The sequence below is a fragment of the Danaus plexippus genome, chromosome 2 (genome assembly GCF_018135715.1).
Source record: "Danaus plexippus chromosome 2, MEX_DaPlex, whole genome shotgun sequence".
Classification (NCBI taxonomy): Eukaryota; Metazoa; Arthropoda; class Insecta; order Lepidoptera; family Nymphalidae; genus Danaus; species Danaus plexippus.
The window spans coordinates 695,468-723,238 of NC_083537.1; the positions used below are offsets into that span (position 1 = coordinate 695,468).

Below are 27,771 nucleotides of genomic sequence, written 5' to 3' on the forward strand. Positions count from 1 at the left end.
ATAGAAAATTGTATGAGAAAGGTCTAATTTATTTTTACAAAAATAAACATGATTATTTGACAGAAAAAGAAGTATGACGAACTTATTATAAAACAGGCGACTCAGTTTGCGGTAGGTTTACTGCGGGCGCTGTGGGAACTCACTTATATTATTGCATTGTGATTGTTTTATCTGATAATAAATGTTATCGCCGCCAGCGGGCTCCTCGGTCGCGGTCCGCCCAGCGGCGATCCTTCACAGTACCACTGATCCTGTACAGATCACGTCCCGTAATAACATACATCCGCCCCCGAGCTTCGTCTCCGCTGCACCTCACCACAGCAAGCGGTGTACGGAAAACATGAAGCATGGAAACAAACCATAATAATCCGATACAAATCGTTTCAATAAATATTTTCCACATTTAATCATCATACCATAATTCAACAATTATATATTTTTTTGGTCTCGAACATAACTAGTTAGGGATTTCTTTAAACCGTTCCATAATTTACAAACCGCAGCGATCATAACTAGTGCTGCTGATACACACATCACTAAGAAACGATCAGCATCGATAGAACCCCCCCCCCCCCCCCCCGCCGGACACGACGACTAGGCCTCCACCGACACTCACCGGGAACTAAACTAACAGTCGCTCAACATCACAAACACTCAATCTAAAATAATATTATAATATCCGGCCACGGTTCATACATAGTGACCGCTTTGTACTTCGCGCTACATACGGTTCCCGACCTCGACGGCGGCACGAGGCGAGTTACAGGAACATACATACATGGTGTTTAGAATATATTCTTTGGCTGCCTTTGTGATCGGTTAAGATAAGCTGGGAGCGAACGGAGCGGCAGCTGGAGAATGCGACATGGTTACGGCACCAGCCGCATGAGGTGCAGCAGGGCGGCGGCCAGCAGGGCATCGGCCGGGTCCAGGGCGCCGCGCTGCACCCACTTGGGGATGGTGGTGCGGGCGTGACGGAAACCCAGCTTCTGCAGTATGTAGTCCACCCCGTACGGCTCGATGGATTTTCCCGCCCACGACAGCAGCCTGACCGTGGGCTCCAGGTGCCAGGTGTGACAGCGGTACGAGCGGAAGTCCTGAGTCGCGCCGACCTCGTCCCCGCCGTCCCCGGGGGGAGCCCCCGCCATGCTCGGCGCCACGCCGCTCGAGCTCGGCCGACCCGGCATCTGAAATGCAATAAACGCCATTACCAACTGCGGCGCGTGACCCTCGCGCTCGACTCACTATTACGACGACTCACGAATCGATCCTTCTCCTTGAGGTAGGACGAGATGAGGTCGTGCAGAAACAGGAAGGCTTCCGCGTCCACGGACACGAAGATGTGATCCTCGAACTCGGTGATGAAGCTGCACTCCACCACCGGCTTCTCGTCTGAGTCACAAAGGATGATTTAATGTAATTTAGCGTACGAGATGTTGTCAAGTAGTCATATATGAATATGATGGAGGTACCGTTCTCGGTGGGCGGGCGGTGGCCCTGCACGTGCTTTGTCCTCAAATGCATTTGCAGTGCGGGCAGTGCGAAGATCACCTCCCGGACGTGGGATGCGGCCGCCTTGCCGCTGGGAGCCGGCGCCGACACCTCGCGCTCCAGGGACGGGAACTGGTCTATGGCTGTTACGAAAATAATGAACATTGACAACTGAATCACGAACATAATTAACCAGATCATAGGTAGAGCATTCCGAACCGTCGATCTCGCTGTCGGCAAAGGCGTAGTTGAACCATTCATGTAGCGTTTTGAACTGCGGAGGGAAGAGCACGGTGCGCGTCATGCGACACACGGTGCCAAGAGACTGATGTCCGGCCCCGCCCGCCCCCGCCCCCGCTCCAGCCCCGCCGCCGCCCGCCCCGCCCAGGGACGTCGTCAGAGACTGCACCGCGTGTACATCCAGCTCACCTGAACAATAGTCAACAATATATGCTCATGTTCAAAGTCAAAATATATAATAATCTATTGAATGTTCACAATTACCGTTTTCATTCAGTATCTGCTGCGCCTCGGTCGCGAAACTGATGCAGGGGTCTTTAAGACTGAACAGCGCCCACGATTTGGCCTTGAGGCTGTTCCCGTGGAAGCAGGCGAGCGAGATGTTGGATCCTTGAAGTTCTAGCGTGCCGCCCAACACCATGCCTATAAGAGAAATCGTAAATATTATTTATACGCGAATGCCGTATAATTCGTACTCCGGTAGTCAAACTGCTGCTGGACATTCGCCTCTCTCATAGCACGCTATTGAACTTAATCTTTACCTCGTCCTATCTTTAATGCTTCCTTACAGATACATATGCACCCCAACCAGCTAAAAGGCGACCTACACTTCCTTTTTGTTTCTTAATCTCCTCCTAGAACCAGTCTGTCCCAACAGCAGTCTGTCCTGCGGTCTGCGGTCTGCGTCACCTACCCAATGATACTTTATCTTTCTGCTCCGCTGAGCTGTCACTTGCCTTAGTTCTCTGACGAACAAATTCATTTCTGATTACATCTTTTTAAGCAACTCCATGCAATTCCCTCTTCACAATTCTCGGTGACTTTAAAACGGGAAAGAAGCTTGATTATGAGTCGGCACAACTCCACCTCGTACATTAGCACGGGTAGAACGCAGTGGCCGTACAACTTTCGTTTTCAAACAATGATGTATTCACCACGAGGGAATCGGACAGAATTAACCGAACACCATCCAGCCGAGGGGTATCTGTCTTTTGATCTCTTTGTTTACGCTGTATCTACTTGGAGCATTGACCCTTGAAAACCCTACTCAGAAATAGATTCGCGGGAGACTCTCTATACGACCCATGTGAATATAACTATTGAAACACCTAACATCCAAGAAAATCCCTGGCTTAGAGGGGATAACCTTTCTATCTTCTGTATTCAACTTTGTCAAGCGAATTCTGCAAGGCGACTGCACTCTCCTCTCCCCCGTTCTGCTCGACATCTTTATTTATTTGACATGTGTCAAGTCTCGGAGGACGCATCGCATAAGCTTATGTCATATATATATGCCGATGTCAGTTCATAGAAATGCACAAACTTGACTGTGTGCTTCGCGATAGGCCGACCAGGCTAGTGAGATATGTTAGCCAATGGTTATGGTGACACTATGGACATTTGTACAATGATAAGAACAAGGTTGGTAACTTGGTATGGATCAGAAAACCGATGCCCCTTGGGAACGTTGGTCTCCTCTACTAAGTAATAGATGTCTAAATTGATCCTAATTTGTCTAAATTGATGTCCGCTTACTGCTGACTTCACCAATGTATTTAGTTCTCTTCCAGCTGAAAAAGATATGCGTTACGCGCCATTGCCCCTGTTGGCCGTCACTGGTCTGGTAACATTTACCTACGCCACTTTGCATAGTTGGACAATCATTACCCGTCCTCAGAGCGTCTTTTGTTGATCAGTAGGATGTGTCAAGGATGAGGTTATTTTAAAGCTAATACATGGCAAGGGTTTCACTTACTTTTTTTAGGGATCTATCAGAATGCTTTCGTTACCTTGCGTATGTGGACGGAGCGCGACGAGCGCTAACGCGCGCTGCCAGTGTCGGTGGTGACGGAGTTCGGCCGATGTTTCCCCGCCGGAGGAAGAACTCGCCCCACCTGAAGACACTAACAGAAAGGAAAACCAGATTAAATTTACTGAATGGCAAAAATTACAAGAATCAAAACTATACTCACGTTCCCGTTTCTCTCTCCTGGTGGTATATCCGGCAGAAGGCGCGTGCAAGGATGAGAACACTCGCTTCCCGGACTTAAACTGCTGCGTGAAGAACTCCTCCAGCTTGAGCTGCATCTTGAGCAGGTCGGGCGTCGTGCTGCGTGACATGGCCACCTGGAGCTGATGCCAGGCCAGAGTGCCGTGCGCCAACACCGTCGCGGGCCGAGCCGGGCGATGGTCGGCGGCGCGCCAGCGGTCCGCCAGCGCCGCGGACAGGCGCGACAGGCGAGCCAGCAGAGCGGGCGCTCCCATGTACTCGAGGCGCAGTTCGAGCGCGGCCAGGCTGGCGGCGGCGCGGTGGGCGGGCGGCTCCTGTTGAAGGAGAGCATGTGCCCGCGCCGCCGCAAGCGCGATCGACCCGCCGACGATGCCGCCGCGTGCCTCCAGTGCGGCCCCTCCCAGAGCGACCCGGCCCGCCACGGAGCGTCTCCGGGCGCTGCCGATGCTGAGTCTTCCCCGGGCCGCGAACGAGCGCGCCTGCCAGCTGACGTTTCCCATGACGTTGCCCATGTTCATGTGGACGTTCAGCCGCTCGAAGTTGACCGCGAACAACACCAGCGTCTCCCACGCCGCCACGCCCTTGCTCTCTGTGACGTTGATGTCAATCATCAACTGCGTCTTACTTAAACAGTATTAACGTCGATTCCCCCAACATACCTTTAGGTTTCTGAGGTTCGGATATTTTAGTCTTCTCTCTCTGCGGCAGGACGGGCGACACCGGCACGTTGTTCGTAGTGTTGTGTGTGTGAACGTTAACGTTAGTGTGCACGCTGACGTCTCCTAGGAACAGTCTCCGGACGATACTGCGGCGGTACCAGGCTCGGGGGAAGGCCAGGATCTCACTCAAACGACGCATGTCATATTTGAAAGACGCTGAGCCAACATCCACGATCGCTGCATATATAGAAAACCGAAGCAATTAAAAGGATGTTTTATTCAGGAATTCGCGCTGGCACACGTGGGAGCGTTAGATTACACCTTTCAATAGGAACTCGAGCGCGTCGACGAACTGTCTGAGCAAGGAATCAGTGGCCGTGAGATGTTCTATACTATTATAGTTTAAATGTATGTTTTACGTCAAACTATTAAAACTTACTTGAAAACCTAACAGTAGCCTTGGACTGATCCTTGTCTGACTGAAAGTCGAGTTTTCTGAACCTGGACAGGTGAAACTTGACGAATTCCACGTTAATAGAGAGCGAGTCCTTGCGCTCGGTGTCGGCCAGAGGCGACCATTGCGCCTCCTTGAGGCTCGACTTCTTGCCTCCGTACGGGTGGAAGATATACACGGAGAAGTCGGCCAGGCAGCCCGTCACGCTCAGACCACCCATGGCGATGGCCGGCTCCTCCATCTCTCTGATTACAAAAATAATACGAAAAAACTTATTTAAAAAACATTCTTAAAATCATGGGAATCCAAATTTAAGTCATAAGCAAGTATGAGTGGAAGTGTTGTCAACACAGTACTGTATAAAAACGAGGAAAAATGATTTTGTTTATTTTGTAATCGCAAGTGTAACGAAATGTAATGCTTTCAAGGTATTCTTCTTCATGAAAAGCAATTGACATCCATCCAAAGAGCATCCCAATAGTATCACAAGAACGGTACAAGATAACAATGGTACTGACTCATCCGAGGCTCGTTTGGAACTGAAGACGATCTGCAGACTAGGCAGCTGCAGGAGACACTCGACGCGCGAGGCCGGCAGGCAGCTGAACCGGAAGGCGGACGGCCGGGTGCTGAAGTGGACGATCACATCCACGGGGAAGGACGCGTACACGTACTGGCCGTACGACGCGCCCTCGGCATCGCCACTCGCCCCGCCCCCCGCGCCCGCGGATGCCTCGCCCACCTCCACCGCACTACGACGACCCGCAAACTCAGGCTCTGTACATATAGGAACTTTTACTGCACCGTTTGCATCCACACCGGAATTTTAAAAAACCATTAACGAAATATGGAGTTAGAAAGGAGCTGATCACTTTTTATGTCTCTTACTACATTAAATATTCGATACAAAACTATGACACGACAGATACAATAGTAGAAGGCTTGACGGGTGCGACGTACCAGCAGTAGGAACCTTGGTGGGTATGGGTTCCAGGGTCTGCTCCAGGAAGTCGAGGATGTGCGGACTGATGATGGTCTCCTCGGGAATGCTCTGCAGCGTTATCCAGGCGAACAGAGCCGCCTTCTTGGTGCCCACCTTGCGACTCGTCATGCTGGACAGGGAGTGCGGGGAGATCGACTCCTCCGGGAGGGTTTTAGACTCGTAGTGTACCTGAATATTAAACATAAACATAATCAATTTCAACGGCACTCAGTAGGTATGTGTAAATATGTTTTCAAAAGGTTCCAAAGAACTGCTGACCTTGAGCACTAGACCTGGCACCTGGAACACGGTGAGGTCTGGTGGAGGAGGCCGACCGCCGCTCACACCGCCCGACGCCGAGCGTCCCACTCGGGAACGAGAGCCGCCACTGGAACACATGATGTCATCACTGTACATCACATCTAGTACTACGATATAAGGACGCTAATGATCTTAAACACGTTATCCTCAATTTACCTGACGTTCCGCTTATTTATAGTTTATAGCAAGGCGTTCTGCGCGTTCGGACAGGCGAGATATGAGTGTTAGACGAACTTAAAATAATCATTCTTTTTTTTATATGTCAATTAATTACATTTTGATGTCGTCGTCTCTGGCCGGCTCCTTGGTGTGCAGCACACACTTGCCGCTGTTGATGTGGACCTTGACGTCCAGCTCGAAGTCAATGTTGGGTTCGGATGTCTTCGCCTTGTGTTTGTTCTCCTGCGGACTCGGGCCCGATGTCTCCGTCGTTGATCTTGACAAAAATAGCCCATAATAGTTAAATAACTTAGTTTTAAGGAAATAATACGTGATTTTACGTGTATAAATATACAGTTGCACTAAAATTAACAGTTTTTTGTTGGTCCGAAACACGTTGATATGTTTAAATATACAGGGTGTAAAGGCGTGTTAATGGAAAGTGGGCAATCCTAAAAATGAACACCTAGGACTTTGTTTTGCATCCTGTTAATAATAATCCCGTTTCACTAACTAGTTTGTTGTCGTTTTATCCAGTATCCTTTCCTTCCTCCTGCTACATCGTTACACTCACCCCGTTTCTGGGGCATCATTATCATCAGGTTCATGTAGATGGGATGGCCACGGTGCGGGCAGGGAGCTCTGTCTTTGAACAGCCGGCGGGGGACCGGGGGCCTCCGAGGAACTGAAGGTGACACGGCCGCGGGTCTCGCGGGCCTCACGACACTCACCAGATCGAGGTCCACGCAAGGAGGACGATCGAGAGGGACCGCTACCCACAGCTGTGGACATTATACTGGGTGTTATACATCGATAAGTTACATTGTATAATACAATATAAATGGTCGTGATCCTGACCAGGGAGCGGATCGCTGTCCATGGAGCTCCAGGAAGTGCCCTCAATGATGTCAGCCAGTCTCTCGTCGGGCAGCAGCAGGGCGTCGGCGGCATCACCCAGCTCGTTGGCCGCGGCCACCGACCCCAACGAGCCAGACATACCCAACGAGCCCAGCGGAGATGGAGCTCTGGGAATATTGAACATGACTCAAATGTAGTTCCCAGCTTTTAAAGTTTATAAATAACAGATAAAACCTCTTTATAGCTATGATCTTATTATTATAGTAACATGGACACGTGCGGTGTGAATGAAACGACAAAAGCTGCAGGGGAAATATTAAGGAAATCTACTAACTGGTCGAAAGGAGTATGCGAATAGTCAATTTGCGCTGGGGTCACGAATGACTGGGCGCGATTGGAACCCAGTCCAAGCTTCCCTTTGGTTATGGAACTGGCGCGAACGCTCTGACGCCGCAGCTTCTGAATCATATCTCTGTAAAGATGTAACAAAATTATTAAACAAAAAAAATTAAAATCTCATGTTAAACTCATCAGTACCAATAATAATTATCCGTCATGGATTATTTATTTTACACAGGGTGGATAAAATCAGGCGACAATAAATGTACCCACACGTACCTAACCATATTAAGCATTACTCAAAAAAATTGCTTTAAGTATGACCAGGTCGCTTTTACTAACACTCACAAAATGACTGGTATAATGTCACTCATTCAGTATAAATAAAATATGCAAGAGCGAATAAGACACCTGTAACCGATCCAGGAGAAGAAAGATTAATGATTGCTAAAGAGGTTCAGGTGGACCATAAAATGACAGCTCACGGTTACTGAAAGACGGGTCCGCGAAAATTTATCTGGTTTTATAGGGAGGACCTCGTCTGGGAGGTCAGGAAGTCAGAGTGCAGTCGCGATCCCACAACACACTGAGCACTTATTTCACATCTTATCTCTTGCGCTTCTTTGATCTCTGATTTTCGATTTTGTTACTCGTGCGAAACTAGACGCCGTAGTTGTGTGTGTGAACCAAGACAGTGATATTACTTTAATTCGAAGCTTTCATTGGGGAATGTAATCAGATGTGATTGTTTTCATTAAATATGATTTAAACTAGTTTTGCTTACGAAGCGCCAAAATGTACATATGCGAAGGTGGCGTTTTTAATTTTTATTCACACGTGGCACCGCATTGTAGTCGCTTGGTCTCGGCGTCAGTCACCGGTCACTTATTAACTTATCTATATTTATTTATTTCATTGTAAATATATTCCCCTCGTTTCATCGTCAGGGTCGGTTTGTTGGTCTCATAGTAACTCCAGGTGCTTAACCTGGCAGGTGTTGTCGTTCAGCATCACGCGACCGTATCTACATTGATAAAAATACCTACAAACTTGCTTTGCGTTATCGTCTTTCAATGAATCCAGCGCCGTCAGGAGACAGCTTCGCTACTGAGAGGAAGCTACAGATAAGAATGTATGTTTGACCTGCGGAAGTCTTTGAATACGAGAGCCTCCAGGTCCCTCAGCCGCCGCAGCTCCAGCTGTAGCGTGGCGTGCGAGGCCCCCAGCGCTCGCAGGTCGTCCACGATCCTCGCCTGCTCGCTCAGCTCCTGCTCCACCAGCTTGCAGCGCGCGCGCGCGTCCAGCCTCCGGTCGAACACGAAGGCCGGCAGGTGTTCGGTGCACTTCCTCCGCAGCACGACGCTCTCCTGCGACCCCTTCGCGTCATCCACCTCGTCCTCGCCCTCGCTCGAGTACTCCGTCTTTAACGGATCCTCTTCTTCTTCGAAACCTGACCGAGGGATAATAAACATTTAGCTTGTCGACAGGAGGCCTTTTAGATTTAGAATAAGTCTACCATTAAGGTAACCACGTTTAGAATAAAATTCGTAAGTACTGATGGACACAAAAGTGAATGCTAGATTTAATTTGATGTTATTTAGGAAGCGTTCGTGTGTCACCGGTGAGCATGGTGAGCGTGTGGCCGAGCGCCGACAGCTGTTTGCCGACGTTGACGTCCAGATGGATGTCGACGCCTTCCATCTGCCACGACACGTTCAGGAACCACTTGGCATTTTCTGAAAAGGACATTCCGGTTAAATATCATCCCCACCACATTTATAGCAGGATATATATTGATGGTCACATCGAAATACCGTTATGTTTAGCAGCGGTCGTCCGACTGCAAACCTCGTAGGTGCCCTCGGAGACGCAGCACACGTTGATGCAGGCCTCGCCGGGGTCGGGCTTCCAGTCGTCTAACGAGGCTTCGAAGTCATCCGCGAACCGGAGGCAGAGCCCCACGAAGCGGCCTTTGCTGACGAGCGAGCCCGAGCTACACGCAGAGATACTGGTGCTCTCCAGGGTCACGACTACGGCGCCGCGCGACTCCGACTCGTGGATGTTGCGACCCCACGACGACTGAATACGTCAATCAACTTAATATCATACTGCGAAAATCTTTTACACAAAAAATAATGATAATGTCGATGAAATTTCTCAGAAACGCTGCCTGGACATCGGAACTGATACGAGGTTCCTAATTATATGAACCGATATTTATATTTGTCCGGTTCTCGTTTCGTGTCCCACATGTTCAAGTACTCACGAGGGGCGGCTGGTTCAGAGGAAGACAGATGCCGATGTCGTCTACATTCAGCTGAAGGAACAACGTGCTCAGGTGAGGGGTCGCTATGTTGGACGACAGTTGCACCTGACATAGAACGAACAGGTATTATAACGACAGCTTCACTGAGGTGGTATTAAAGAAAATCCCTTGAAATTGATCATTATTAATTCAAATGCCCATAAGAGTATTGATAATACTGATGAAAGCTGAGGGCTGTCTAAGCGTAGAGCGTAGTACCTTCTCGAAGACCTGCTGCGTGGCGGCCAGCACCTCCTTGTTGAGCGTCATGCGCTTCTCGTTCCAGTACTCGTAGGCGTTCTTGTAGTTGAGCCAGACGAGGATGGCTCGGTCCACGGCCACCGGTTGGATGTACACCAGCGGCCGCTTCAACGTTATCAGCACGACCTCCTTGTCCTCCTCGCACACTATCTCGTCTTGGAACGCGTTGCGCATCACTGAACACGAGGGCATCATACGTATCATATATAGTTTTGATGAACATCTCAGATTTAATTCCTTCTTAAAAAAATAAAACAATTATATAATGAAACTAGTATTATTCGGTAACCGAAAGTAGGTAGCAAAGTAACCGAAACGTCGGGATTATGTAGTTTTTAAATAATAAAATCCGCGTAGTAAATCCGAATAATACTAGTTTCATTTAAATGAATACTCGCGAAAATCTTAGATCTCATTACAATTATGTAATGTCACACTTGTAGGTTCAGGCCTCCGAACCAAATATGACATGAGTATCGAGTTGTCGATTGATTAATCTTGTTGTATTTCCAAAGAAAACTTTTATTTAAAACCCAGACCTGTGGAGATGTTTGTCTATGGTCGAGCTATGGAATATTTCTTGTTTGTGTCAAGAAAGAATTCCTAAATGTGTCACAAAGGTATCATAACAGCTCCGTCCAACTGTCGTCAGTCAAATCAGACACACCCCCGAAGCAATTCTATCAGACAAAGATGACATTAATTGTTTTGTATAATTACTTATTCTGGTGTTGAAGAACGCGTACTGCTGGAACTCCGGCTCGGCCTCCTCGAACAGAGCGTTCCGGATCAGCTGGCCCAGACTCAGGTTCACGTCAACCTGGACAATAACAACAATCGCCATTAACTAACCGTACACTGATCATGGCGACACCTTGGCCCAGTGTATGTGAAGGTCGTGCATACCTGTGCCCTTGCGAACAGCCGTAGTCCGTGAGTCTCCGCAGACTGCGTCACGTTTTGAACTCTGTTGGAGACCTCGAACTCTACAGCTCCCGTCTCCAGGCGGACGGCTGAGTTGCTGGGCGTGGTCGCCGTCAGCTGGATGCGCTGGATAGGGGAACGGATTTATATTCACTCTACGTCACGTTATTATACGGAACATAGACCGGACACTGGATGATGACTAGACAATTAATGTATCGCAGGAACTTTGCACATAGATTGATTTTATTAATTAACATTTCTCTTGGCCCGCTGCACGAAAAGTCTTTACGAGCAGAACTCTGTAGTAAGTTACCTTTATCCGAATCAACAGCGAAAACAGGATCCTACTGAACGCCGATGAAGACGCGTCCTCTTCGTTCCACAGCGGAACCGGTTTCTCACCTCCGTACACCTTCTGTACGACCTCGTTTACTTCCTGTGAACGGATGTATCGGTTAGTTACTGTATTGACGGATGCGACATCCACAGCTGGGATAGAGACCTTCATGAAGACCTTCTGAACGAACACCAGGTGGTTGAGGAGGTCCGTGGACAGCGTGTGCTCGAACAGGCCGATGTCCGCCGTGGCCGAGAGGTAGCGACCGGCCCGCAACACCACACCTTCAGGCGCTGAAGCAATGATAGCTTAGAGGATTTTTTGATGAACTCTGACAGGTCAGGGGACGGCGGAGCTCACCTTGTGCATTATCCGCAGAGTCATTTGCTCTGGCGTCCGGTTCGCTACAGTCTAAGACCCTGGCGCGGCAGGATACGGCCGGCAGCGCCACCGAGGCGGCGGCGGGTATGTTGGCCTCGGACACCTGCAGCCTCGTCACGAAGCTCAGCGAGTGGTGCGGGAGGTCCACCGTGAAGTGGGCGCGCGCCGCCGTCACGCCTGCGCCGTGCACGCGCTCCATTTTGTACTGCGCTTGTAGGGACGGCAGCAACGCAGCCGTTATGCTCAGGCTCTGTCACAACACGGAGACGAATTAGTACCGTTGGAGATTGTACAACACAATGTCTTTAAGTTTAGTCTCTCTGATGGTATTGTAGGCATATGAATGTAAGTTTATTACCTGTAGCAAGATGGAGAACTGCAGCTGCAGCGGTTGCAGCAGAGGGTCAGGTCGTGGTGTCTGAGCGGGAGGCGGGCGGGGGGCGGGCGGTGGGCTCCCCTCGTCCTCGTCCTCGCCCGCCCCGCCCGCCGGGCCTCGCGACATGCGTGACGAGGTGCGGGTCACACCCAACTCCTAATATTCCAATTCATGTTTTAAACAAACTGATATTTTTGCTTTGTAATAAAAGACAGGTCATGTGTATCAACGAGCTACTTTTAAAAACGACTCTTACCTGAAGTAACTGTTTCGTCGATTTAAGCCATATTTATATAACAGTGAACGAGTGTAACGCTTCTCATTTTAGGTAATCTATGTTAAAGTTAAATTCGCATATATAGTTTTACATAAAATTCATATAAACCATAAAACTTCTTTCAATCACAATGAAAACTAAGAGACATGAATAGTACAGCTCCGTCGCGAGCTGACCTGTAGCGTGGAAGACAGTTGTTTGCTGGAGCGCGTCATGACGCCGTGCAGCGCGACCGGATGCTGCGGCAAATCTATTCTGACGCTGCCGATGGACGCCATAGCCGTGGCGCCGAGCCTGCCGCCTTCCCAGCCGTACAGGGCTTGGGACTTGCCCACGCCCACTCGCACCACCGTCCTGCAAGAGTAAGAGATGATTAATTCTACAACAACTGCCCTCCTCATTACATTGCAAGCTCCTGGTGTCGTCTATGTTATGGCAATCCTCCCTCTTCCCAACATTTCTACCGTGGATACCGTAATATGAACATATGAAATTAAGTTAACGAATAACCCGAGTCTATCAGTTAGGTGCCATGAGTGGTAGAATTAGTATGAGATGTCATGATACTGACTGATGGTTGGGAGCCTGTCCCTCCAGCAGCACGATGGCGGTCCGGCCCAGGTTTCCGTTGAGGGACCACTGGCGGGACCTGGAGGCGGACAGCTCGGCCTTCAGCGAGGTGATCTCCGCCTCCAACTTCAACCCCGAGAGCGAGGCCAGCAGGCGAGTGCGGTGGATTCTGTACAGATAAAAAAAAATTAGATTAAATTAAGATACGCAATGGAATTCCATAAGGTTTTCTTATTATCAACTCAACTTTCTAAACTGAATTTTGATTAAAAACCCTTTATACTTTACTTATATGGAACAAAAAATGGTGTCAATGCATCACGGGCCCATGAAACCACACTACATTTTAGATAAAACGTTCCTTGTTTTATATTTACACAAACCTCTCCAGCCGGTAGCTTTTGATTTATAAGGTATTGTTTAAATAACGGTTTGGCATCATTAGATTCAATAAACTACACAATGTAGGCGGAAAATTAAGTTTAAAAAAGTGCACAAGTATGTGGAGCGGGTACTTGGCGTCTCCCATGACGACGATGCCCAGGTGAGTCGCGCTGGACGAGGAGTTGCTGGCGTTCTGTTCCCGGGAGCTGGGACGGGCGCGGCCGCGGACCGCCTCGGGCAGCTCCGTAGACACCGAGAACCTGGAGGTAATACATTCATGTGTTGCTGGAGACATACACTAAATAGAGCACTCGTGGACTATTGTGTTCCGTGGTATGACATATAACATCATATATAAATTATCCTGTCCCACGTCTATACATCGGTCAATCTCCAGAAAACTACCCTCTTTGCTTCTTTTATTCGGATACTTCTAATCAGATATTGTATGACAAGTGGATAGGAAGCGGTTGTCGGAGTCCCTCACCTGTGTGTGATGGTATCCGCGTCAGGCATGTTGGCGTACAAGTCCAGCAGTAAGTACACGGTCCGCCAGCAGCGAGGAGCCAACTGGCCGAGGGGTGCGGGTGTGGGCGGCGCGGGCGCCGGTCCGCCCACCGAACCGCCCACCGAGCCTCCCGCCAGTCCTCCCGTTGTGGGCGCCTCCGTACTGAACATGGGTGTATGGGCGCCTTCGTTAAGGGAACTGTAGCCTAGGAAACGGGTATGCACACGTTGAGCGAATGTTATTAAAATATATAAATCGTACTAAATTTTCCTGAAACACAATCGGTGCTCTTATTACCTAAGCGTCCTTTGACGCTTTTCCCGGTAGACCTGAGCTTCTGGGCGAAGGACTGAGGCCTGGGCCTGGTGGGTGTGGCGGTGCCTTTGTCAGACATGGCGGTCAGAACGTCCGGCCCGGGGGGTAGCTCCCATTTGGGCTCCAACACTGCGTACTGGCTGTCTTTGTCGAGGGATGACATGCTCATTACGTTTTCACGAAAGTCCGACACTAAAGAAAATATACAATATATATGTAAGTCCACATTAAACACACACCTCGTCAGCTAGTATCAAAGGAATTTATTTAGTATCTGTTACCGGATGCTCGTTTCCGTCTTCTCGAGGAGTCAGTCTGCGTGCGCAGTTCGCTTTGCGTATCTTTTACGTTCTGGTACATGTTGCTGATCTGATGCAGCAGTCGGAGCAGGGGCATGTTCACCTACACAAAGAGGCACGTAGTGTGAATGTATAACAAGTACTATTTTCATTCAGTATGCCTAACGTTCAGTTGAGAATCCTTTGGAAATAGGATTGTTATCAGAAAAACTAGACTACCTTCAACATTTAGCGACTAAAAACTAAAAAGACACGCTCTCACCTGCTGCGATATGAATCGAATGCTGATGTTAAAGTTGAGCATGGTGCTGATGTGCTTCTTGAGCTGTCCACGTGATATGTACAGCACGTTCTGTCGCTGGATGAGGTCGTCTACTGCCATGTCGGCCACCTTCTTCAAGTCTACGTCCAAGGAGATCTTCTCGCAGAGGAAGGCGGGGGACTCCGATGGAATGTCAGTCTGATTACCTGGATCATTACAATTTTATTAAATCAACTAGAAATTTGGTACCACTGGTAAGCGAAGCCCAATGACCCATGTGTTATTCTATGACAATTCACCTTTTCCTTTGTTACTCTGATGCCGTCTCTCCCGGGCCAGCTCACCGACTACTATATCTATACGGAACACGTCCACCAGTGCCAGCAGAGATAACTTGGAGCCCAGCGACTCCAGGCCGGAGCCAGCTTCGGCACCTACACCCTTAACTTTGGATTCACCTGGAACATAAATTCAATAGATGAAAAAAATACACTCGCCTCTTTAACAAAAATCTTTAATGACCATTATCTTGAACTTTTACCTCGTCAATACCTATATATATCTCGCTGAACACTATTCAACTTCAGCTCCGTATTATTTATCTTACATTATAATGTTAATTCCCTTTTCCCTCTCTATGTACCAGTAAAATTTTAATACTTTTTACAACACTTTCAATCCTATTAAATAAGATCGTATGGAATACTGTGAAGCTATATCCTCTTGTACACATAAATTAATTAATTAAGATTTTCTTTGTGTTCATTCACTACAAATGTGGTGTGAAATAAAGTAGAATATATTATTATATAATATTTTACAAGTCACTTAAAATGCAAAATCATTTTCCACTAACCGTGGGCCACTTGATGCGGGGACACACCGAGCGCGGACAAGAAGGGCTGGAATACGAGGTGGGCATCCAGCAGCATCAGCGAGCCTTGCAGGGGGTACAAGCTGCAGGCCGGCATGGCCAGCGGACGGGGCAGCTTCGACGGAGGCAGCATGGGCTTCTTGTTCTTCGACTCCTGAAATTATGATGACGGTCAATACACAACCTCTAGCTGTTATTAAGTTAAGGAGTGTTGTGAGAGTGAGAAGATGGGGTACTGAAATGACGGGAAGAAGAACTTGGGTCAGTTGCCATTATAGAAAATAATCTTCAGTAAGGAATATATCCAAGAAAAAATAATTAAAAAGAAAGCCTCGATCAGAGTATTGTACCATCTTGATAGGCTCCTGCTTGGCCATCCACTGATAGAGGTCTTCCCTGGCACGCTCCCTGGCCAGTCGCTCCGTACTGCCGTGGGAGTACAGGGACGGTGACGACCCCACCGTGGGCAGCTCCTCCTTCAGAGTCCCATAATCTGAATCGAGAATCATTAGTCCAGACCGTGAATCAATTATATACCCTAAGGCCTAACACATGCGAGGCATTCTAAGTCCTCAACCAATTTTTTTCCTTTACAGTTACAACTTCATCCTCCAAGCAGTTATTACACATGGTGGTCAACTCACTGGCGATGGCGTCGTCCTGGAAGGGCGTCTTCCTCGTGGAGAAAGGCAGCGTAGGGAACACCAGACTCGCGCGACTGTTCTGAGCGCGCACTGGCAGCGAAACAGATAGGTTTTAATAATGGCCGAATCACGTTTACATTTCATTCACGTTTAGAAAATACCAAGTTGTCGAGTTCCTGCAACTTGCTTGACATTAATAAGTCACCTGCATTAAGTCGAATTAGAAAACTCTACTAGTGTGTCAATATAGTGGAAATCTAACAATAAATATCCTTTGTTCTTGTCCACTTTTTAGATGTTGAAGTTGGTTCTTAAGTCACAAACACACAACTTATTCCACATAATGATTTCTGAGTTTTGATACGTTCATCTGACAGTGTCCTATATATCGGACTTAATATTTTCTATATTTAGTGGCTCTCATTAAGAATTTGTATACATTTTTCATAATCAACAGCCAAGAGAAGGACAACTCACTATTTTCTTAACAGAAAAAAAATTTTAGTATTCATGTGATGTGAATGATTGCAACAATTTTAGGAAAAGTGTTTTGGATTTGAATCTAAGAAAAAACTTAAAATAGTTCAACAGAAAACACAAATATATGTTGTTCGCTAAAGCAAAAGAAAAAAAACTCGAATGATACCTGCTTTAAAAAATATGACTTCATATATATTATGTATAGTTTCAAACAGATGTTATATACATATGGATGTAAAAGTAAAATGAAGAACTTTAGGGATCTTAGAAAAATAGTCTGATTTAATTTCTTGTTCGAAACAGAATAGTGAAGCATGTTTTAATACAATTTATTATGAAAAAAATCAAGACACTCAAACCCTACTAAAGAAGAGCGCAAACTGTGTCCGAGACATTATGCATATATAAAAATAGTTCAAAATAATTCACAATAACAAATGACACCAGGCGAGTGAGGCAAACAAAAAATATGAACACAAAGCAATCACAGATGCGGATGCGGCCAAACCAATACAGCGCTTATGAAGCAAGCAACACGGTACACATTCCCCTGCACTGTACGCACCCGAGGGCGGCGTGGAGGGGTACGAGCGCGGACGCGTGCTAGCAGCCGCGACTGACGCTTTGTAAATCACAAGTTATTATTATTATTACTATATACTATGATTAATATTGACGTAAATAAGTATTATAACTAAAATATTCACATTTTTGTGATTAGTATCTGTAGTATCATATCACATCATATCATATCATATCATATCATATTCATAGTATCTATAGTATCATCATGTTTGACCTATGACTTTTATATAATACATACAATAATTATTATATTTATTTAGCAAATATTAATATATTAATTTAATTTTCCAGTTTAAATACATGGATATAAACGCGCCGAACCACAACCACTCACTCCTCGTAATCAAAACCTCCGCGTCGCCTGAATACCATTCTTAAGCGTTTACGTGGCCGGTGTAGTCAGCTTTCCCACCTTTACTTGGCGGAGCGCTGCCGGGTACTCACCGTGCACAGGATTGTCGACTTTATCTACATCCATATTCAATAGGAGACAGTTTTCGTCCAGAGCTTCGTTGTCGAATTGGTACTCCTGCCATCCTTCTACAGAGTCCTGTATAAAGTTAACTATTATATAGACAGGTATGGCAGGTTATTTTTATTTGCCGTGGGATGGCGCGTACCTCGAGCAGGTCCGGCAGAGCGAAGGTGACGTTCAGCGGCTTCATGACCTTGCTCTTGTAGTTGTGTTCCAACAACAGCGGAGTATACAGGATGTTCTTCCACTGTCTGGTCAGGACGATGACTCCCTGACAAAAGAAGAAGCACCAGACAATCATTAGTTATTTTTATATAAATATTTTAACGAATGGTACTCGGACAGCTCATCAGTGTCGGACTACTTTTTGCCTATGACTTCGTCTGAGTGGACTTCGAAATTGCACACAGAAAGTGTATAAAGACATTTATAGTCTGCGTCACGTGACGTCATACACAGGACCATTGCTCTGTTTTTGTTTTGCCTTTAATTGTTTTATAGCCTATTTATAGTGAAGATTATTGTAAAGATTTACAGTTATCCTTTACATAGTTTTTACGTGTAAGATTAAAACATACAATCTCAAACATTTTCGCATAAGTATATAATTATATAGTGTGTTGGGTGATTTTTTTTTCTTTAATTAAAAATATTAATATTTTTCCAGTATTAGTTTTACCATTATTTATGTGTCTACGTTATCACAAGCATTATTTATAACTCCAAGGCCTAAAAGCGTACCTGTCTTAGCGTGGACAGTGAGGGTAGATGTCTATCAGCGAGGTCCGCCTGCACGGCGGCCGCGTCCGCCGACAGAGCGTACCGCAGGAGCACCCCGCACAGCTGGAGGGACGGCTCCTCGCGCAGCTGACGGGCCATCGGCGTGTGACGGCCGTAGCGAGACTGGACACATACATATACCCGCATTATATATTGACCACTTTTAAGCTGTATTTTACATTACAGCGTAGGGCGGATATTTTACAAAGCAAAGTATTTGTTAATTAGGGTTTGATTATTCTTGTATACTTTGGGTAGCGTGTGTGCGGGGGCGCGGTCGAGGGCGGAGGCCATGAGGCTGGCGGCGGTGGCGGCGAGGCGGCGGGCGCGCGCCCTGTACAGGGACACTACGCGGATCCCGAGGCGATTACACGGGTTCATCCAGGCGTTGATGGCGGGAGACGCCGTGCTCAGCAGGTTCCAATCCAGTCTGATGGAAATACACGAAGTATTCTATACAACGAGCTGTTCTAATAAAACTCTTGCGAAATTTGATAAATTCAAAGTAAGAGAGGACTGGATGAATAATAAAGTTTTTATTAAATTATTAGCCAACGAATAGAGTGTTGGCAATGTAAAACTATGAAAGTCTCTCCAACATTCACCTCGTATAATCGATCTTTTTGGTGATAGGAGTCCGAGGTGGAGCCGCGAAGTTGAACCAGACGACTTTCAAGTCGACGGAACAGGAGGAGGTGTTCCCGTGATCCTTGGCGGGTACCATAGTGGCCGTGCTGCCATCGGAAGGCTCGTCAGGTCCTGGCGTGGAGGGCTCGGGCGGCAGGGGCGCCGCGGGGGGCACCGGCGGCGGCTGGGCGTTTCCTAGGTTAGGTGTGCTGGGTTTGGAATTCGATTCCCTCTTCCTAAACAAATCCTCTATGCCCGATGTCCGCTTCGTCTTCTCCTTGTCCGGTTTCAGCTCCTCCGCGGACTTCACGGACTCCCTGCAGCTCTCGTTGTCGGTTCGGGCTGGTTTCTTCTCTTTCTCTTCATTCGGTTTATGTGATTGAGAATGTTGGGACACTTTTACCGAGACTCCCTCTATTCCACATTCGAACATGATGTAACCGATTGAATTTTCTTTTGGAATCTCTGTTCCTCCGTTCTGGCAGTCCTGAACAAAATTGTAATAAAATATATATTGATAAAGTAAATGCTACATTTTTCCAAAAAAATCTTTAAGTTTTCTCAATAGATCATTACCATATCGCAGCCTTTGGAGCACGATTCCGCTGTGATGAATTTGAACGAGACTTTCGAGTGTTGACAAGGTATACCGGTTATAGTCGCGTCTTTCAGTTGTGAAGATTCGTTACGGATTCGTCTCAATTGTCCATGTACCTTTCCTGTAAAAAAAAAATATTTAGGAAAAAAAATCTACATAAATACAAAAACTGCATTAAATTTTCAAATAAGATCTGAGCACGAGACTATCTAACTGAACTTGTTAAGTAAGTTATTTTGTTATTCCTACCGATGTTAAGAGTGACGTAAGTATCCTCGCACTGTTGCTGGGACGTCTCTATGTACACGGGTTCACCCTTCTCTTGTCCTCTTTTACGACCTGAAGACTGCGTGGATATCAGCGCTCGAGGTCCTTTCATGATACCGAATGATTTTTTGCTACCTAGGGCCCTGAGGGTTGGTCTGTAGTATAATTGCACCGACTCCAAGGTCTTCTTCGATCTTACATATTTCCCCACAATATTTTCTATGGAAACTCCAAACAGTGAGACGCAAGTTAAATCTTGAATATTATCGAGGGCCGAAAAGGAAATCATGTCCTCCACGACAGACGATTGTATAAAGATAATGTTCACCTTCGGCACAGTCACAGTTGCTTGAAGCTGGTCACAAATTGTCTCCTCGTACACGTTGGTGTTTGGTATTGTTGCGAGTTTACATTTTTCGTCCTTTTCTATGACGATACTGGATTCATTGCGTGCTTGCATTTGTGGCAACCAATTCAGCACATATTGTTTTTGTTTAAGAATATTGGAAGATTGTACCGAAGATATGCAAAGTAGTCTTAAGTGATTGATGACTGTGATGGGATGGATATTTGCTAATACTGGTGTCAGAGACTCGACGAACCTTTGGGTGCTCTCTAAAACAAGCGGAGTCAACATAACGTCGATTTCTCCACGCAGTTTAACGAACAGCCCGCTCTTATTGTCGCTCGTCGTTGTCACGGTAGACGAAGAACTTTTTTCTGTAGCATTTTCTTGATTGTCTTGTACATTTTGTTGTAAATCCCACCAGCCTTGGGGGTAAGGATGAGCTTTCACTTGTGAATTGAAATGTGGTGTCAAGTTTGAATACGGCCCATGTTGATTTTGACTCATATGGCCATCTTTCTTGGATATTAACTTTAAGGTCATGACTTTTCCGACAGCTTCGAAATGAGGTAAATACTTTTGACCCACATACACTAAAGAGCCGTCCTCAGCCCTTTTAAAAAGAGGTAACGTATAAACATCACTGCCGCTAGGTAAGGAACAAGTGGACCAATTTCCGCATCTATACTGAGGTAAACTGTTCATGTAACTGGACATAAGCAACGGAGAGTCTATGATGGGTTTGTTCGTTTGCATGTGAAGATTGATAAGTGTCATATCCTCTTGAGAGGAAATGGCTGAGATGAATGAAGCGGATGACATAGACACACTTTCCGAGTCCGGTTGAACGCCTGAACTCAGATTACTTATAGTATCGTGCGCGTCACCCGTCTCTGATCTGGCCGTAACATTCAGCCATTTTTCATTATTAACTTCACTAATACCATAGGAACTCTTCTCTTTCGATTTACTATGCCGACTTCCAAAGGAATGCTTTAAACTCGAGGAGCGACTAGGAAACATATCTTCATCAGCCGAGAAAAATGCTTCCGAGTGATTTTCGCTAGTTATTGACATTGTTCGCTGTACCTCCTGATTAAGAACATCTTCATGTGGAGGCTGGGAGTTCAGAGAGTAATGTGACTCAGAGACGGCTACACTACGCGGTGGTATTTTTGGCACCACGTGAGATTCGTTTTCCGAAGTCGGTACAGGTTTTTTAGTTACATTTGTTGCGTCTTTAATGCCACAGCTCAGAGCTAGTTTTGAATCCGAAACACTGCTCTCCATTTGAGGAACGTTCAACACAGTTTTATTAAGTTTAGAATCACTATCAATTTTTGAGCTTCCGAGAGGAACAGAGGAATCAACCAAACGAGCATAGGGGACGTCGCTTTTAGTGCTCGACACCAAGATATTATTACTTCCTTTATTCATACTGGTGTAAGAGAATCTTCTCGTAAGGCTTTTTCGGTCGGCACTCTGGGGTGACTTACTATAATTCTGCGGCAGCGGGGACGGTATTAAAGTGGATACATTTGTTGGCTGCAGACAAACATTTAGACTATTGTAAGGGGGAGTATGAAATACTAGCTGACCCTGGTGAAGGAAACTTTGTCCATATCCATATTCTCCTGGTGTTGTTTCTATTACGTTGAATACAGCTATATTGATGCCTTCATTCAAATCGGCCGGACTCGGTTTGAGAAAATTCGGGCCGTTTCTGTTAGATCCGAAAAATGCACAGCCGCCAGTACAACCACACTGAGTTCCTTTGCCTTCATTTGGCCATAAAAACCACAATCTTTTAAATTTTTCATCATGTAACTTCAGAAACTTCTGTTGTACTAGGTGTAGATTTTTGGGAGTTTGTGGCAGCGATGACGCCGCTTCTATTAGTAAAGGCCCTAAAGACATGGATCCTACTCCGACCCAATTTTCAGAGTCTGGTACTTTGTTTTGATTTCCATTCGAGCCACCGGATTGTATATTCGATTGAGTGAATAGAGCCAATTTTATGTTTGGGAGCAAACCGGTTATACCAGTTCCAAACCCAGACCCATGTAAATTACAGAACGATAATCTTATTGGTGATATCCAAGACTGCAAGGTGGTGTTGGTGTCAGCTATATATAGGTCAATTAAGTCTATAGCGACTCGGATCATGCGATATTTGATCTCATTCGGGGAAGGACAACGATATTTAAGTGTTAGATCAGTTTCCGGACATAAAACGTTGTTTAAGCCATGATGACATTGCTTAGCAGTATTAGGAGGTGTCAACTCGTTTTCATTATCACATATCAGGAGTAGGAAAGTTTCGAGAGATGATATTATTTGATACAACTGCGGCAAAGTCAGCCGTCCCGTCAACTGACCGAGCTGAAGCTCCATCATCCAAGCGTACTCTATCGTTTCTTCTTCGACATTCCTATTAGTGTCACTGAAAAATCCATTCCCTCGAAGTTGGAAGGAGGACAACATCAAATGACCCTGTTGAAGAGCACTCGAACCGTTGCTCCCATTAGAATTCGCTCGCGGTGCGCTGTTCGATGAAACTAATATCGAAGGACTCAGTAAGAGTTGGAGTTTAGTTTCGCGGAATCTCTTGTCCATTTCGAAGCCGAACCTTTCAATCAGTACAACGGGGCAAGGAGGTTCGTTTTCACTACAGTTCTTTACAAGATGAGCCTGGATGTCATGAATTATAATCGACACTGAAACATCTAGAGGTCGGCACTTTCTAGGGTCAAAGGGACCTTTACTGGAGTCGGTGGAATCGTCTATTGATATTTCCGTGTGTTGATTGACGCTACTTCTATCGTTCGATTTGGTTTGATTTTCACTGGACCAATAGTACGTTTCCATATTTGGCGCTCTTTGCATATCGGTAAATAATTGATCTTCGCCGAAGATATTTTCAAGTAAATTCATAAAACTTGTTATAATGGTTCCGTAAGCTAGCAATATCGACGGCCCTACTTCGAGTTCAACGCTTACTTTGTCGGGTGCCAGACTAGTGCGGTCAAAGTTACTTCCATCGATGGGCCAATTTATTTGAGGCTGTTTTCTCATTCTTGGTATTCTCATGGGAGACAAGAGAATTTCTTCCTTCTCTGGAGTAGTAATATCGGCCTGCGGCTCGGGGCCCAAAGGCGGGATGGGATGATAATTGTATCTAACACTTAACGCCACTATGGGCACGGACCAGCAATCAACCCAACCTTGAGTTTTGACGCACTTCCTCCGCCATTTCGACGCCTTTAACCGGCACGGGACTAGTTTCATATTTTTATCAATAGACAAAAGAAGTAACCTAGACGTGTTAACTTCTGGCAAATACAGACTCATATCCACCGCTTCACCTTGAACCCAAATTTTCAAAGGTATGACATCCGGCAAGAAATCCACAAACGGCAAATCGAAAGAGACATCGAGCAAGTCACCACAAAAGGCGACATGATTATTTTCTTGATTTGTTGAACTGCAATCTATCCAATTGTATTGATTGCTGACCGTGACCACTTCGCATTCTTTTAATAGCAATGAAATTTTCCACGTGTATGGAACAAAATGGAGAATATCTGGACGTGCCTTGCTAGCCCAATCGTTGGTGAGGTCTTGGAAGAAGTCTATATGTGTGTACACGAAATGTGCTGTGGCTTTACATCCCGTTAAAGATAGTTGCCAGCATTGATGGTGGTTCCACACTAATGGATAATGGCATTTGACTGTGTATTCCAAGGTTTCACTTTCAGCAAAACTTCTGTATTGCAGACTCGTTGTTGCTTCTAAATGAAGCAATTGACCTGTTATTTTAGTAGTATAACCGTCCTGGAGAACAATCCACGGCAAAGTCACTTCTAGATATGAACCAGCACCAATATTTATATGAACGGCATTAGTTTCCTTATTTTTGGTAAATAGTATATCAATCGTCGCTTCGTTCAAAGTTGATAACCGAATATCAAAAGACTGCATCTGCCTTCTATCGCCCGGTTTCGGCTGTGGCGTGACTTCCAAGCTTTTGTAATTTGGTGGAAAAAAGAATTTGAATAAATGGTCTCTCTGACGGTCCGCCCAAGGTCCGTAACTGAAATCTGTACCTTTTCCACATTTTATATCTACTCCCCAAATAGGAGGAGCGGATTCAACAATATCACCGTTCGCTAGTTGAAGTAAAACCGGCTGCTCGGGAACCAAACCGGGTTCATCCATGTAGAAGTAAACCTCGATGTAGTTAGAGCTCATGACCACGAAGCCCTCTCCCATATACCTCGGGGGTTCATCGACCATCGACGTATAATTGGGACTAGGAGCAAGCATAACTTTACAGTTTTCCGCTTTCGCTTTGACAAAATGCATGAGATGGTCCAGACTCGATGCCGGCGGCTTGGTACTGTACATTAAATGTGATTCCTCGACACTAATGGACAGCGTGGTTGGCACGAGTCGGTTTCCGAACACAACACGTCCGCTGCATATGTCTATTTTAATGACTGGTATGAGATCTCTCCAAGTCCTCGCCATCGCTGCTTCAGAGCGGACGGTGTCTTGGGCCCTTCGTCGTTTTTCGTTCGCATCGTTCATAGCCTTATCTCTGTCGGTGGAGTCGTCGTCATCGTGCTGCTGCTTGATGACAGGATCGAGACCAAATATCTTCTCGAGGTCGGCGTACAGATCACATCGGTTGTAAAAATGTAATTCACACCCATTCAACATAATAGAGAGTCGCGTATCCGAGTGTGATAAGTCTGAAACCAAAATCATTACGTGCATAAACACAGTCTCATTACCTCAAAATATATAACACACAATGAAATTAATGACTTCTTATAACTGGAAAATTTTCTATATACACATATTATAAGGCGATAAAGTTTAATTAGATAAATGATTAAATTTTATACTGAGGTAATTAGTTTCTTCATACCTTCCGCTACGTCTTTAGGTACATAGGACCTCCACCATCTGAATATCAAGTAGCCATCTTGTATTCGTAAGGCATAGTCGTAATTTATATAAACTATGTCACGAAACATTATTTTTCCGGAAAGTGCATTCAGTGTGAACGAACCTGGAATAAACATGGAGCATTGAGTAGTTTTCATAAATGATATAACATTGTTACTCGCGCTGATGAAACTGATAAAGATATGGAACATATGTACTATCTCTATATCTGTGACTTTTTTAAGGCTAAGGAACAAATTTTTTAAGGCTAAAGTCATGACCTACAATTTGCTACAACTGACATATACACAGATATTTTAAATAAATTAATTAATTTAACACGTCTTAAACTATGTCATTACAGATTATTTAAGAAACTTATTTAATTATTGATAACATTTCTTTTTAAAATTTTATAACTTTTTTTATTTTTATTACTATTTTTTTAACAACTGGTAATTTACAAACACAATGTTTCGAATGTCTTGCATTAGCCGATGTAACATGATTTTAGAATCACTTCATTGTTCTAATAACTACTTTGTTACAATAAAAGTGATTTACACATGAATGTTATCAAATCTAAGACTACGGCGAGTACACATTGAAAGTAAAACTGTGTTTTTTTTAGATTTTTCTTTGGTTTTGTATTATATAAACTTTAGTTGGGATGTTTCGTGTTGAGAGTAATCCATACATTACGACAATAAAATTAATTTGAATTTAATTCAATGCTACTTAGCAGACGACTGAAGCCATAGGTCAAGCAATATTTATAATGGAATTAAAAAACAAATTACTCTTAACCTGACCTAAACAACTCAAGGACTATTAAGAAGATATAAATATTCTTGAATTATAAAAATTACAATAAAAAACATAAAAATAACTCAAGGTTATAAGAAACATTACAATAACTGGTTGCCTTTTATTAGTTGGGATGGATGATAACAAAATATATATATTTATAAGTTGATTATATGAATTAATTGGCTATATTCCACAACTCTATAAATAGGCATATAAATTGTGTGCCGGAGTCAATATTTAAAAGAATATTTAAATATTAACACTCACAGACAATTTAGATTTATGAGTTATGATATATATTTTTAGTGAGGACCTTACTTCTTATATGCTGCTAAATGTTTAGTTACTATTGTTAACAATGTTGTGTAGACACCCAGTTTTTTTTATGATATAAATCAATCAGTAATGTCATCACTGGTACATCTGAACTTTTACTACAACAGTTACTCACCTATTTTGAAGTTCTCATCTTGAAAGTAAAATTTGTTGATCAACCTTGTTAGTATGTAGCCGAGTACTCGGTTGTTGTAGTAAGCGATGTAAACTACCCATAGTATAGCCGATATCAGGGACACGAGTAGAAGGGCGAAGTTTCGATCCATAGTAATCTCCGCGAAATCTATCGAGGAGGTGTTCCATCTCTCCGCCACCGGATCCAGAAATCCGGTGAAATTCCTACATAATAAACAAACTCTTTATGTGTCACTCTTAATATAATAAACACAGAAGTAACATGTACTCATTCTTACATTTTTTTAGTTACTAGTATTAACACTGTTTTCACATTTTCTTAAATAAACATAAATAATGGTTAAAGTAGATTATTAGTACGGTTATCATTTTTAATTTAACTATATCTTAATTCTTATCAACTCATTTACAATCACTTCCCATTGTTAATTGTTTCGATTTGACAGATGTTGTCCATTACGTTCCGTTCAGTTTTATTCTTTTGACATTTGAACTTTGTCCTTTAATGATTTTTAAATTATTGGTCCCAATTATTAAAAAAACTCTATTTTTTTAATTAATAGAAGTTTTATTTACAAGCAAAAATATTTTTAATGCTAAATAATTCACTCTTTACAAAATAAAACACTTTGTGATCTTGACTCTAGACTCATCATAGACTAGACAATTAACAATTTTATATTATATTAGACTCAACTAATATAATTTAAAATTGTAACGTTAGAAACATTAATTACCCTTCTTACAGTTATTGCTAGTTACATGAAAAGCTTCTCTGGGGATGCAATAATTATCACTGTTACAAAATCCATACAAACTTCCCCAACGTATGTTTTATACATTCAATGTACAATTACTCATATCTAAATACATTTATTTTAAAAATAGGACTAGTTAAATTTTATTATGATATCATTAAAAAATTTGGGAAAATCCGATAAAACTGTTTTCTAATAACCTTTTCTAATCTAAACACTTCGACCGCCTATTGTTAGCCAACCATTTACTGATTTAATAATTAAAAAGCTATATTATATAATTTAAACTTCGTCAGTAAATATCTGAGCTAAAACAGCATTTGTAACATTACTACATTGTGTTGCAGCTCGTTCGTTGCTAATTTGACATTAAACTATAACTTCTTA

At 44.5% G+C, this 27,771-nt stretch overlaps 1 protein-coding gene across 3 annotated transcripts; it reads right to left on the reverse strand.

Annotated features, from left to right (window-relative positions):
• Positions 1-8: 8 nt before the first annotated feature.
• LOC116779349 (bridge-like lipid transfer protein family member 1) lies at positions 9-27,051 on the reverse strand. 3 transcript variants are annotated; one of them, XM_061529511.1, is made up of 49 exons: positions 26,905-27,051; positions 26,607-26,830; positions 25,326-25,469; positions 20,029-25,146; positions 19,758-19,900; positions 19,160-19,668; positions 18,804-18,984; positions 18,516-18,677; positions 17,920-18,045; positions 17,744-17,849; positions 17,280-17,336; positions 16,235-16,324; positions 15,941-16,083; positions 15,573-15,744; positions 15,016-15,174; positions 14,717-14,922; positions 14,437-14,557; positions 14,138-14,347; positions 13,820-14,045; positions 13,464-13,592; positions 12,950-13,117; positions 12,555-12,732; positions 12,084-12,257; positions 11,705-11,975; positions 11,510-11,628; positions 11,321-11,443; positions 10,987-11,130; positions 10,801-10,900; positions 10,039-10,256; positions 9,781-9,885; positions 9,329-9,593; positions 9,134-9,250; positions 8,658-8,964; positions 7,510-7,647; positions 7,176-7,342; positions 6,892-7,099; positions 6,433-6,594; positions 6,117-6,225; positions 5,816-6,026; positions 5,374-5,632; positions 4,841-5,100; positions 4,402-4,638; positions 3,705-4,331; positions 3,522-3,635; positions 1,996-2,154; positions 1,711-1,920; positions 1,473-1,634; positions 1,262-1,392; positions 9-1,187 (listed from the first exon to the last, which is right to left on the reverse strand). In XM_061529511.1, coding segments are annotated over exons 1-49 (13,989 nt in total). In that variant the 5' UTR covers positions 26,907-27,051; the 3' UTR covers positions 9-869. The 3 variants fall into 3 exon arrangements, with proteins under 3 accessions (XP_061385495.1, XP_061385473.1, XP_061385567.1); XM_061529489.1 differs by having other exon boundaries at positions 11,510-11,637; XM_061529583.1 differs by lacking the exon at positions 17,280-17,336 and having other exon boundaries at positions 11,510-11,637.
• Positions 27,052-27,771: the final 720 nt, after the last annotated feature.

What these genes read in the sequence shown, in the direction of transcription:
- LOC116779349 (XM_061529489.1), bottom strand. An exon ending in GCTCCAAAGGCTGCGATATG is followed by an intron (nt 19,669 to 19,757) that starts GTAATGATCTAT and finishes AATTTTGTTCAG; the next exon opens with GACTGCCAGAACGGAGGAAC. An exon ending in GGACAGCGATCCGCTCCCTG is followed by an intron (nt 7,100 to 7,175) that starts GTCAGGATCACG and finishes TAATGTCCACAG; the next exon opens with CTGTGGGTAGCGGTCCCTCT.